The following is a 13,598-nucleotide window of genomic DNA, read 5'->3' on the forward strand; positions in this document are numbered from 1 at the left end:
AAAAAAAAAAAAAAAAAAAAAAAACCCTTGTGGTTTGGATCTAAAAAAAAAAGTCTCAGAAATGACAACTGTGTGGTAAGTCTGATGTCAAACCGAGTTAGCTGGAAAGGTGTCTGGGATGCTGTGGAACTGTGAGGGTATTTGGAATCTAGGGCTAACAGATGTCTCACTCTGCTTGAAAGATGTCAAGATGCTGTTCCTAAGGGCCTGTGAGTTCCCTTGGGACAAAGCCACTGATAGTTTTACAGAAAAAAATGCCCAAGCTGACGACCATATATCCAACACAAGGAGTCAAGAAAAGAATTAGGGGTGGGGGGGGTGGGGAAGGGGGTGGGGGGGAGAAACAGTCAAGCTAAGACATAAAAGAAAGGAAGGAAGGAAAAAAGGAATGGAGGGAGGGAGGAAGGGAAGGAAAGAATTCAAAAATAAATACATGAAAGATCCATGATTCAGGGCCTTGCCTCCTATTCAAATCTTTGTCTGATAGGAGGTGTTCTGTGAACCTAGGGGTAAAGGAACATTGATTTCTGTTTGCATTATGTAGGATAACGGCGGGCGGCGGGCAGACAGTCACTTCCAACAAGAGAAATGAGCAAATCTTTTCAGCTAGCAATGATTTACAGAAGAAAACCCTCCTTGGCAGGAGCAGCAGGCTCAGACCCTCCTTGCTGTCGGGTGTTTGGGAGAGATGGCCCATTCCTAGCTTTGCCCTCATCTGCACTTCACACGCAGAGTCCTGAAGAGGCAGCAGTCCTCCAGCAGTGTTGGAGGAGGGCTAAGATGTTTCCGGGCCCAGCCTAAAAATATCTCCCTTGACAGCCTGTCACCGTGTCTGAGATTCCACCATTATAAATTCATTCCTCTCTGTTAAGGCATTTTGTTTCCAGCTCTCTGTTAAAATACGGATATCCCAGAGAACATAGCTCGGGCGAGGCACAGGCAGAACACAGCCGAGGAGTGAGGAGACCTGGATTTCTGGCTCCGTTCTGCCTGGGAACTCACTGTGTGAGCTTGGGCGAGTCATTTTCACTTTCTGGACCTCAGTTGTCTCCACTGATTTAAAAAAAAAGAAAGAAAGAAAGAAAGAAAGAAAGAAAGAAAGAAAGAAAGAAAGAAAGAAAGAGAAGAAAAAGAAAAAAATACAGGAGTAAAAGGGCAAATGTGGTGGTCAGGGAGCTCGAAGATGTCTGGTTTCAGGAGGGAAAACATTGTGCTCGTTTTAGGGTTTGTCCCTGGATGCCCTGTGTCCACTGGAACAGCTCTTCTGGGCCAAAGGGCATGGAGGTCAGGTCACATAGTGTCTTATTTTCTCCCTCTTAAAAATAAAATAAAATAAAATAAAATAAAATAAAATAGGGGTGCCTGGGTGGCTCAGTGGGTTAAAGCCTCTGCCTTCAGCTCAGGTCATGATCCCAGGGTCCTGGGATCCAGCCCTGCATCGGGCTCTCTGCTCAGGAGGGAGCCTGCTTCCTCCTCTCTCTCTCTGCCTCCCTCTCTGCCTACTTGTGATCTCTGTCTGTCAAATAAATAAATAAAATCTTAAAAAAAAAATAAAATAAATAATATAATAAAATCCCCGTGCCTCTCTTATATTTGACATCTCAACAAATGGTATCTCCCAAGTCCCTTAGTACCCAAACTCTTGGGGGCATCCAGAATTCCCCTCGGCCCACCTCCCACATTCAATCTATCAGCAAAGCCTGTTGACTCTACTTTCAAAATATGGCCTAAACCTGATCACTGGGAGCAACCACTACTTCTCTGGCGACCTCCGTGTCCACGACAGCATTACCTCCCCCTGGATTCTACCTTTAACCTCCTAACTGGGCCCTGCTCCGATCTTGCCCACCCAGAGCTTCAGCTCCTCATGTCTGGGGATGCCTCGAAGACATAAATTAGATCCTATCACTCCCCCAGACCATCCCTCTCTTCCTTTCTCTCTCTCATCATTAAACCCAAAGATCTCACCAAGACCAACAAAACCCCTTATAGCCCAAACCTGGGTATGCCTTGGCCTTATCACCTCCTGGAAAGTTCCCCTTGCTATTGCTCAAATCTGTTCCGACCTCAGGATCTTTGCACTTGCTATCCCTCTGCCCAGAAATCGCCCCTTCAGATATCTTCATGGCCTACTCCCCAACTGCTTTCGGGTATCTCCTCAAGGGCCCCTCCTAAGGGATGCTTCCCAGACTACCCTGGCTAAAGGAGCAAAATCCCTTCCACATCCTCACCCTACTTAATTTTTCTGCCAATACTCATCATCCAGACATTGTGAGATGCCATCATCACCCTCATTTGCTCACTTTCTGTCTCCCCCTCCACAGTATAAGGTCCAGGAAGGTAAGCTTTGTTTTGTTCACTGCTGCAAAGTCATACCTGGAATGGCACATCTGGGATATCTTAGGTGCTCAGGTTAAGCAGAACTGCACTAACCTGGAGGCCAATCTAAGCATTCCACGGGATGGGATCAATGCCAAGGTCTTTCCTGCACTATTTCAGCAGGACAGGATGTCCTGGGGAGTCAAAGGTAGAGCAGACTGTTGAGAGATCAAGGTGGGGCAGTGCGGAGGATACAAGGTAGGCAGGGGAGATAAAGAATCTCAGCAGAATTTACAAGTTCATGGGCTGCAAGTTCTTGACTGAGACCAGAGGAAGCCAAAAGGCCCTTGTGGACAGATTCCAAAAGGCAGACAAAGGGTAGGCTGTGAGTGGGAGGAGTTCTGAACCACCACCACCAGGGAGAACTGATCTGAAATTGATTCTATCCCAAGGCTTGTCCAGCCAGCTTCCCAAAGCTGAGCTCTGATCATCAGGTCGCTCCCCTGTCTAACTGCCTTCCCAAGCTCCCAGTGTCCCCCCATCAAGCCCCAGGGAGTGCTTCCAGGCTGGAGAAGTGGGGGGGGGGGGAGGAACATCAGTCATTCTTGCAGGATCCTCCCCAAAGTCTGTTTGCTGCCCTTCCCTTTTAACCCCAGGCCTTGGCTAGTGTCTCTCATGAAGTAGTCTTAAGAGAGTGTGACCCCAGTAACTGTACTGAAGGACAACTGTATGCCATTCACTAGAATCCTCACAAAACCAGGGGTGGTATAAGGCCTCATTTTACAGATGATAGGACTTAGCCACCAAGGCCCAAGCACCCAACCAGTAAGCCAAACGGTCTCTCGCTGACAGCCCATGCCTCCATTCCCGGGCTGCCTGCGGGTTCCCTGGTCACACTCTGTCCCAGCTATTACAAGGCTGAGCCTGGAAAGGCTATGACCCATCTGGGCCTGCACCACCGGAGCCCAGTCTCCCCCTAGGCCTGAGCAGCCCACCCGCAGGGGGCGATGGTGGCATGGCTGGCTGCAGTAGCCCTGAATGCGGGGGTTGGCCAGCAGGAAGCAACTAAGGTTAACGAAAGCGCCAGCGCTAAGCACCCCGCTCCCCACCCCCCAAGGCGGTACCCCGGCTGTGATGAGCAACGCCGCCAGGCCGCCAGTGTGGACCGTGCGGACCGGAGCTCTCTAGCCCTTGTTTGATGAGCAGCGGCCAATAAATTCATTAATCATCATTTTATGCCTCATCAAACCCCCTCCAAGCCCCTCCATGGGAGTTACACAAATTAGCCCCTGAAAAGACAGTAATTTCAGTATAGCGAGGTAAGTGCTTTCTGATGGGCTCCGCGCACAGAGCTCTCCTGACAAGCCAATCCATCAGCGCCTTGGGGACGGGGCGCGGCCCTGCCGCCCAGCCTAGCCCGGCCTCACCCGGCCCAGCCCTGGCCAGCCTCCCCTGCGCCAGCCCTCCCAAGTCCTGCCCAGCCTAGCTTCCGGGGGCTACCTGAGCGGGTTTCCGACGAGGGCTCCCCTTTCCCTGTCTCTTTTACCCCCAGGTACCGCAGGCTGCTGTGTCTGGCCTCCTGTCCTCACCCACCCCGACCTCCGCCCCAGCCCTTCCGAAAAGAAGAACAATTTGGCAGTGGGGGGAGTCCCAGGCCCAGCTTGGGGAACGAACTAAGGATGGTGGAGGAGGACGAGCCAGCTTTGAAGTTCTGAACTCCAGACCCGGGGAAGGAAGAGCCAAGCAGACCTTTCTCCTCCTAATGTCTAGATGTCCGGTTCCGTGACCCCTTGAAATTATTGAAGGGCTGTGTATATTGCGTGTGCACGTTATGGAGCGGGCTGGAGGGGAGGTAATCCATGGCGTCCCGACGATTCTGAAAGAAACCCCAGGCTCCAAAAGACAGCCATATGGGAACAGAGAAGGGGGTCCTTCTGTCTAAAGGGCGGCTCCACGGGACCCTGGTGGCGGAGGTGGAGATGGGGCGCGACTAGCCTTTTTCGTGGCCCTGGTTTCTTTCTCTCTGAAACAGCCACCTGGGGCAAAAGACGACGCCTGGGGAGGAAAGCAAGAAGGGATTTTCTATCAAATGGACCGGGGCCGGTTGGACTCCAGCAAGGGGAGCTGAGTAAGAGACGAGAAGGGGAAGAGCCAGAGAAAATTCTGGCGATGAGTGGGATATTTGCAAAAGCGAAGCCCGCGCCGTGCCTTCTCTCTTTCTGGTCCTGGAACACAGAAGGTCCCATGGGCTCCCTACCCGGCGGCAAGGGGCCAGGCAAAGGAGGTCGAGGAGGAGCCGCCGGCCGAGCGGAGCCTACCGACCGGCCAGCGCACTATAACCGTGGAGGGCTGCAGCGCTGAGCGACGCGCGGCTCCTTCATTAGCTTCCCCTCCGCGGCGCTGCATGCCTCGGAAAATAAGTTAGCAAACGGGGAGCCGTTTATCTCTTTTATCTTGGGGCCTGATCCAATTAAATAAGTGCACATTTACATTTGCATCCATCAGGCGAGAGCGCTGAGAGCCCGGGGTTTGCTCGGAGCAAATAAAAGCAGATTTCACTGGGAAAAAGTGGCGTCTGGGCGCGCCGGGCTCGTCCGGGCGCTGGAAACGAGCGCAGCCAGGAGGGCCGCCTTGGGGACTGAGATCTGGGGCCTAGAGCCAACAGGAGGCCAGAGACCCCCCCGCAAGGGCCGAAAGGGCCGACCTGGGCAGGAGGTGCGTCCAGAGCTGCATCCCCGCCCCAGAGGCGATCCTTCCTTAGGCCACAACCTGGGCCCCCTCTTGTGTCCTGGACCCAAGTCGCATTTAAACGAAAACGAAAAGGAGAGCAACTCTGGCCAGGTCACCGAGGGAGACCCGTGGGGTGGGTCTAGGGACAGTCCTGCAGTTTGGGCCAGTTTGGAAGGAGGGCAGGTGGCAAGTTCTCAGTCAGGCCCGATTTTCCTAGTCGGTGGCCGAGTGGAAAGGGATTCCATGATCCAGGCCGAGGACGCGCCTCCGCTTTCCCCCAGTATCTCTGCACCGGGGGAGCCCAGTCGACACTATGGGTTAGGGCTTCTGTCGGAGTAAAAGCGGACGCTCAGGTGTGCACCTCTTGGTTTGCTGCGCCGACCTCATCAAAATGCTTTCGAAATAGGAGGGTTTCAAGAATGCGAAGGTAGTTTTGTTTTTCCTTTTTCTATGGATGTCCAACGCATAGGCCAAAAGACAGAAACGGTTTTACGGGGTGCGGTTGCGTGGTAGACTCCAGATAGGCCAGCCCGCAGACTAAAAACAAAACCGTGCGGGTTCCAGAACCCTGGCCCGGAAAGGCCAGCAGAAGGTAAGCGCACACCTGAAGCCCAGCGGGAGCCGGGGCGCGCTGCCTGGGCCACGCACCGCGGCGGTCTCCCACCCGCACACTGTTTCAACCGTGGGCGTATTTCCTCAATTGCCTGCCGCCTAGTTTCTGACTAGTTTCTGGCCAAACCGTGGCGGGAATCGGTGGGGTTAAAACTGTTCTAATCGCAAGCCCTGCTTTCCAAATCTCCAATGCTAACTTGGTCCTGGGACCCGAGCCGCGGCGAGTGCGGTAGCTGGGCAGTTTCAGTTTCACCCGCTTGGGGTTCAGAGCTAAGACCCCGCTGGGGGTGGGGGACAGAGACAGGTCTTGCCTTAACTCCTCCTCTCTGCCAACAGCCTGGCGCCCGGGGACCAGTAGGCGGCGCCCTTCCTAAACTGCATCCGCGTTCGGCTCCCTCCTGGGAGCGCAATCACATTCCTTTCACTTTGGGCGCTTTGCGAAGCGCTATTGCCTGCGTCTGCCCGAGCTGGCAGCTCGTCGTGGGGGACAGGTGGGTCATTTCTGAAACTGCACGTACGACCCTCCCCCGCAAGCTTCCAGGCTCCAAGGGCTTCGCACCTCTAGCAAAACGAGAGGCCCCGAAGGGTTTGCAAACCAGAAAGCCTCGATGCAGGCCCCGCACCCAGGCCGGGGAACAACATTTCGAACTCAAGCACCCCGAGCCGAGGAGCGGGAATGGAAGCAGCAATGTCCCCTTTCTGTAGCTTTTCCTCAGTGTCCGCTCATGCGCCCTCGAGGATTGACTGGGCTGTTGGCTCTTACCCCCAAATCCCATGAACTGATTCGGACCCACACAGAGAAGTAAGGGAAGGGATCCAGTCATTCCCAGTTTGGCGCTGCCTCAGGGCGTGTGACTGCATAGACCCCAAGCAGTGATCCCTCTGTCCCTGCTGCCTGGGATTCGGCCCTCCTGGGACCTGAGTGCCAAGCTAAAGGCTCCTCGAGGGGTCCAGAACCAGCGCAGTCAAGTGCAGGTGGCAAACGTCCGCGCTGCCCCAGCACCCAGGTGTCTAACGCCTCGCGCAACTCCCGCACCCCAGTCTAACCCTGCGAACAAACCTCGACTCCACTGCACCCCGGAAGTTTGCTCTCAGCGCCTCCAAGACGCTCTGCCTTTGAGACGGCCCAAGACGCGGCCAAGCGGGCTCGAGGAGGCACTTGGGAGCCTAAAGACGCGAAACTACTTCTAGGATTAAACGCGGGAGACATCTAATTATCCGAACCCCGAACTGCGCGGCCGGCTTCCCCCAAACTGTAAAGTCTCTAGACACCAGAAAATCACTGGCCAAGAAACTCAGCTCTGCAAAGAGCAAACCCCAAACTTAATTGGAGGCTTGTATTCAAGATGAAGTACACAGAGTAACCCGTAGACCCTGCAGAGGCCAAGGGCAGGAGGGATGCGGACAGGGGGCAGCGACTCGGGTTCCAGCCTTCCGGCCCCTGGTGGTTTCGCTCCCTGGCCGGGAGGCTCCTCGCGCCGCCCCTCGTAGGGGAGAAACGCCGGGAGCTCCCTGGTGCGCGATTCCCGTTCCCAGGGAGCCCCGCGGGCATTCGGCTCCCAGCCCCGAGCCTAGGATCTCAGACTTGGGAGGCCCGCTCCGCGCTATTTGCATATTCCCGAGAACACAAGGAGGCCTGTAATTTTCTTTTTTAAAATCGTTGGGCAGGGTTTAGGGCCAGCGCTTCCAAAACCCCGCAGAGCTGATGTGGTCCTTAAACTCTCTCTTAAGAGAAGGGGACTGGCCTATTCTTCTGACAATTTTAGAAGAGAAGGTGACTCCGGGGGCTGCATATTCAACGGGGGGGGGAGGGGAGGGGAGAAGGGGGAAGCTGATTGTGAACTAGGCTGGGGGGGGGGGGTGGAGGGGGCCGGGGCTCCGGGGTGGGGGTTGGCGGTAGGGCTAGTCATCTCTGGAATGCAATTGTTTTAAAAAATCATTTATAATTAAAGGGACAAAATAAAATACGATCATCTCATGTATATTTAATCACTCACACTTCCAGCTTTGAAACCATTTTCCCTGCGTGAATTTTCTCACTAATTTAAACTCTTAAATCGACTGCTGTTCGCAAAAACATCTGGACAATGCAGTTTGCAAACTTGTTTAAATTCGAATAAGCGAATGGAGTCCCGTCGCAAGTTTAAAAAAAAAAAAAAAGCAAAAGTTAAAACTTCGATGAAAGTTTGGGGTGTGTCTAAAAAAACAAGTAGGGTTAAAGTAATCTTGAGTAGAAATGCAAATATGTGCATTCTGATTTAGGCTAATTAAACCGGTGTTATGTGCAAACACATTCACTCTCCACTCAAGCTTGGGTTTAATAGAGCAAATTAATTCCCCTGGCTAGAGCATGTTTTTGCGGTAAACCCTCCCCTCCCCCGACCACCGAAAATTTCCCACGAAGTAAAACACGTCCTCTGTTCCACCTCTCCGACGCAAAATGGAGACGCGAACACGGACACTGTTGGCGGGCCTCGGGCACAGGGCGGTGTCTTTTCCCCATTTGGGATTGAGACTCATCCTGATTTTTCATTTTGAGATGAAACATGCGGGTTTAAAACTAGAAAATAACCCCCCCCCCCCAATACTTTTGTTACTACTTAGATTTTCGAATCAGAGACAGGAAAAGTGCTAACGCGACGACAAGCCGGATCGAGTCCTCAACAGCCTCATTACCTAGGCAAATGTCTTCGAACTTTTGAAGGCCACTTGTCCAAAAAGGGGTGCGTGCGGGAGCAGGGGCTGGGGGCACCCTCCAAGTTCGTTCGGGGCTCCCCTCACTGCCCCCAAGCGACTGTGGCTCTCCATCCCCCACTTCCGCCCACTCTCTCCAATGTCCGACTCTGCATAGTGCAGGCTTGTATTTCAGGACAAGTGTGACACCTACCTGTGAAAGGGGGGAACCGTCCCCTAGCCAGTCCCGCGGCCGCGGTCTCGCGGCTGCGCGGGGATCTACGGGGCTGCCTACCACCCGCACTGTCGCGGCTGGAACATTTACTAATTTAATCAAATCCAACGAAGAGATCAATGCCCAATTTTAAAGGGGTAGGGAAAACAGTGACTTGGGAAAGCCTTCTCCTTGGCATCCCCTAACGCTCCCCGCCCGCATTAGCCCACAGCACCTTTGAAATAGTAATAAGGGCTAAATCCGGCATAAAATCGAACTCATTAGCAAAGTTCACCAGCTGATTGCTTTGCATAAAACACGACACTGATTGGAAGTAATTAGGTTAAGCGATGGTGCTCGGGTGGTGCGTGTCTCTAGCAGGCTTTACCATCTCTTCTCCCTTCTGGGCACACACTTGGGTCTCTCTGCTCCTTCCTCCAGGGTCCAATCTCCCCCAAGCAGCCTGCATCAGGGATCCAAATCTGCATTCCCAGCAGGGCCAGGGTCCCCGGGGCCTGCCGCCTAATTATGGCTTCCCCCTGGCACACAGGTTCTGTGGAACCTTTCATTCCTCACTTGGGGGGGAAAAAAAGAAGAAGAAGAAAGAAAGAAAGAAAGAAAGAAAGAAAGAAAGAAAGAAAGAAAGAAAGAAAGAGAAAAAATAAAAAGAAAGAAAGTTGCAGTTTCCACCTTTTGTCCAAGGCGATGGACAGCTTATTGAGGCTTCTAAAAAGTAATGAGTGGCTCTGATTATGTTAAAATCTCTTTTAATTAAATATTTTGCATTTTACAAAGGCGGCTGCAGTTTCTTTTACTTTTTAAATCTAAGAGTATAACCTGTTTCCTTTCTGTAATAATACTTTAGCTCATACCCAGAAAAATCAATAGGTGTAAAAAATTAAATTAAACTTGTATTTTAAACTATGAAACAGTTTCGGGGGAAACACAAATGTATATATTTATATTACAAAAAAAACATTAAATGCCTGTACAGGTGTCTTAATTTCATAATTTACTTCAAAGATATTGAATTATCAATTTAAATACAAAAATGCTACATTAAATATACAGAATAAGATTTAATACAAATCCTTTTTTAAATTTTTTTCTTTTCCGTTGGTTAAGACATTTTTGTGTGGGGAGATGTTTACATGGGTATGTCATCCATCTCCATGAACTATAAACTTTTTAATAGGAGGGGTAGTTTTGTTTTTCTCTCTTGTTGATGGAAAAATAACTGCCAAGGCCATGTTTTTTTAATAAATTAGGAAAGTCCGGGACCGACGCAGCCCGCGTTAAATGTCGGACATACCTTTCTTCAATTCATAGGGAGAGTCTTTGCACAGGTCTAGCTGAGACTGGCTCCGCAACATTTTCGGGTCTTTAGCCAAAGCGTCCGCTCGGTTCAACACGGTCTGGTTTAATCCATTGAAATGCGAGCCCGGACCGGTTGTGGGGCCTGGCCCTGGCCCTGGGTGGCCGTGAAGGTGTCCGAAGGAGCCATAGTTCGTGTAGCCGGGATAGAAGGGCGCCGTGTAGTAGAGAGGCCGGGACAGCACCGTCCCTCCTGGAAAGGGGCACTGCGCCGAGGGCGAGCGCGATGGCGCCGGGGCCGGCGATGCGCGGCTGCCTCCTAAGGCTTGCCCCGCTACCGGCCCGGGACACGGCGGGCAGGGAGAGCCTTCGCTCCCGCTGCCCCCGTCCTTGACTTTGTCCGAGGATGTGGCGATCTCTGCCAGAGACCACAGTTTGGGCTTGGCGAGCACCGCCTGTGGCGGCGGTGGTGGCGGAGAGTGTATGACCGAGGGCCCGCCGGGACCGGGGGGCAGCTCTCCCGCGGCTGGATGCGGGCCCGGAGCCGGCGCGCCGGAGGGGTAGTGAGGGGCCGGGTCCTCCGCCAACCGCGCTGCCGCTGGCCCAGCCGGAGAAGGCCCGCCGGCGCGGGGGGGCCCGGGCAGCGCGTCCAGACGGCCCTCGGATGGCGGCTCCTTAAAATCCGAGTCGCTGAGGCTGCCCTCCGTCTCCTTGCTGGCGGGGCTGGGCGGCCCCTGCAGCCGTTCGCAGCCCGAAGCCGCCTTCTGCTCCGCTCCTCCTGCGGGTGAAACCCCAGGCCGTCAGGGGCGCGGAGGCCGCGCGGTGGGGCCCAGGTCCCTGCCCGCAAAGGCAGTGACCCTAGCCCCCAACCTCCAGGCCACCCTTTTCCTTCTTACTCCCTCTCCAACACACCCTTTCCCGCGTCCACCAACCTGCTTCAGGGCCCTCGGAGTCGCCCTTGTCCTCTGGCTTCTGGGGCTCATCCTCGTCGTTTTTCTCCAGATCAATGTTCTCCTCCTCCTCCTCGTCCTCGCTGCGGTTCCGTGGCGTCCACGTCATCTTGTTCTCCTTCTTGAGGCGCCGGCGCGCGTTGGCGAACCAGGTGGACACCTGGGTGAGGGTCATCTTGGTGATGATGGCCAGCATGATCTTCTCGCCCTTGGTGGGGTAGGGGTTCTTGCGGTGTTCGTTGAGCCAGGCCTTGAGCGTGGCGGTGGCGTCTCGTGTGGCGTTCTTCCGGTACGCGGGGTCCCCGTAGGGGTACGAGCCCAGGGGCGCCGCGTAGGGGTGGTACCCTAGGGAACCTGCCATCCCCGGCGTATGATCGTAGGGAGAGCCCTGCAAGGAACAGGCAAAGAGAGGGTGAGAGCGGGCCGTGGTCCCCAGGACCACCTAGACGACCGAAGCACGTTTTCCCTGCGCCCAGGGGTCCGTGAGCTGAGAGGCCCAAACTCCGACTTCCCCTGGGGTAGGGCTGGCGGGCTCAGACCCAGGGGCAACTCTTCCTCCTCCTCTGCTTCCGTAGGGAGCGGGGGGGGGGGGGTCGGGGGGGTAGGCACCAATTCCTGATTCCCATCCTTTGGGGACGCTTGAAGCCGTCCTGGCCTCAGCGGCACCCAGTAGGCCCGCGTCTGCCGGGGCAAGTCCGCCCCCCCCCCCCATGCGCAGATCGGGCCACCTTGGCCAGGCCCTCCACCCAGATGGAGGCCTGGGCAGCAGCGGCGACTCGGCACTTAGTGCCCTGATGGCTGCACGTTAGGCGCAAGGGGAGAGAGCAAGGGAAGTCAAGGCATTCCCCCCCCCCCCCCAAAGAGGAAGGCAAAGGAAAAGCTAAGCCTTGCCCGGGCACTCTCACCCCCCCAAAAATGTTACCCCAAACCGAAGCCACGGCATTTTTCCAGAAAGTGCACCCGGCCGAAAAATCCCGGATGCACCGCAGCTCGGCCGACTTTTCAGAAATCTAATACCTCCAAATCGGATTGCGAAGATAGGATTACGGATTTGCAACATTTTGGAGGACTAATTAAAGGCGAGGCCAAACACATTTACATTGACTCAGCGCGCTTCTGCTCTGATTTCTGGTCCGTTTCTTTTGAACTACTTTTCCAAAATGGCAAAACCATTAAGATAAAATAAAATAAAACCTGCAGGGCGGCCTGGAGCTCATGTTTGAACCGGACGCTGCTCTTTAATTGCAGCGACCTCTCCCCAAAAAACCCTCTCCGCCCGCTCAGCGACCCAAGCAGGACGCGGGTCTGCCCTCCGAGCAACTCCTGAGCCCGAGGCCCAGGAGAAGCCGCGCGAAACAGTCGCCCAAGTTTGCAGCGGCCGCGAAGCTTGGCGGGGGCGGTCGCGGTGGCGCCAGGGCCTGTGTCCTCCGCAGCCCCCTCCGCCCCGTGCGGCCCCAGCTGCCCTTGCCCGCCGCGGCACCCGCTCACTCACCACGTACGAAGAGAAGGCGGCGGCGGCGGCAGCCGCGGGATCGGCACCGTACTGGAGGTGCGAGTTGTAGCCCGGCGAGGGCGCCGTGAAGGCGGTGGAGCCGGCGTAGGGCGAGAATGCGGAGCCCGACGACGAGCGGCCGAGCTCATCCGTGCGGGGCCCCGAGATGACGCTGGTGCTGTAAGCCGGGCACGAGTAGAGCGCCAGAGAGGCGGACGGCTGGTACAAGTAGCTCTGCGGGTAGGACATGGCCACACACGGGCATGGGGCGCGCCGCGCCGCGGCCGCCAACGAGCCGGGCGGCGCCCTGCGAGGGCGAGCGGGCGGGCACCTGGCCTCCGGCTGCCCCCGGCTGCCGCTTCTCGGGCCCCGGCTCCCGGGCTCCGGCCCGCGGCGCCTCCTCGCTGGCTTCCCGCGCGCCTCCGGCTGCGACTGCCGAGCCCTCTTCTCTGCGCGCCTCGCTCGCCCCGGCTGGGTTTCTCCCCCCTCCCTTGCAGCTTTCTCTTTTTCCCCCTCGCTCTTTGCACTGGGGGGCTCTGCTTTTGGCTTCGCAAAGGTCCTGCCAAGATGCTAAGTTGGAAATTGAGGATTCTGACGCCTTGTGCGCGCCTGAAGCTCCTCCTTCCCGGGGTGTAGTCGGTGGGAGGACTGGCAGGAACCTCTGGGCGGCCGCAGCCAACCCGGCCGCCAGGCGCGCCTCGCCCTCTCCCTCTTCCTCCCCGGCTCCCTCTCCCGCTCGCTGGCGCTCCCCTCGCCCCTCCCTCGCGCCCGCCTCTCCTCCGCGGCCCTCCTCTCCACCCTCCTCTTTTTCTCCCCCCCACCCCCCCTTCTCTCCCGGGTCTCTCTCCCTCTTTCTCTTTCTCAGACTATCGAGCGCCGGCCCCAGGATGACAATCACATCCCAGGCGCGCCGATCTCTTCCAACTTTCCTTCCCTGCTAAGTCGGGGTAGAGTGCGGTTCCGACATAAGGCAGGCCCTGGTGGCGGGTCCGGTCGATCCGAAGCACAAAGGCAGCGAGGCGGCGGGCTGGGCGCGGGCGAGCGCTCTGCTCTGTGTTTGCCACAGTAAACCGCGGAGTTAGCGGATTTCTTGTTCCGCAAGAGGCTGGGCTCCCAAGCGGACCGTCACCTACCCGCCCCTGGCTTCTCCCCCAAGCCAGGGAGCCGGAGAGCGAGTTGGAGACCTGGAATGAAGGTCCCTGGAAGAGATGGAGGGATGCCCTCGTCCGGGGCGCGGGAAGGCCGAGATGACTGTCCCTCTCCGCCAGCAGCAGCAGGTGGGCGAGAGACAGAC

At 55.8% G+C, this 13,598-nt stretch overlaps 1 protein-coding gene across 1 annotated transcript; it reads right to left on the reverse strand.

Annotated features, from left to right (window-relative positions):
- Nucleotides 1-9,298: 9,298 nt before the first annotated feature.
- Nucleotides 9,299-12,946, reverse strand: IRX5 (iroquois homeobox 5). The gene is made up of 3 exons (XM_059152159.1): nt 12,305-12,946; nt 10,795-11,200; nt 9,299-10,640 (listed from the first exon to the last, which is right to left on the reverse strand). The coding sequence occupies exons 1-3, from the start codon at nt 12,551-12,553 to the stop codon at nt 9,844-9,846; spliced, it is 1,452 nt and encodes a 483-aa protein (XP_059008142.1). The 5' UTR covers nt 12,554-12,946; the 3' UTR covers nt 9,299-9,843.
- Between the last annotated feature and the right edge of the window lie 652 nt (nt 12,947-13,598).

The sequence above is a fragment of the Mustela lutreola genome, chromosome 16, assembly GCF_030435805.1.
Source record: "Mustela lutreola isolate mMusLut2 chromosome 16, mMusLut2.pri, whole genome shotgun sequence".
Lineage (NCBI taxonomy): Eukaryota > Metazoa > Chordata > Mammalia > Carnivora > Mustelidae > Mustela > Mustela lutreola.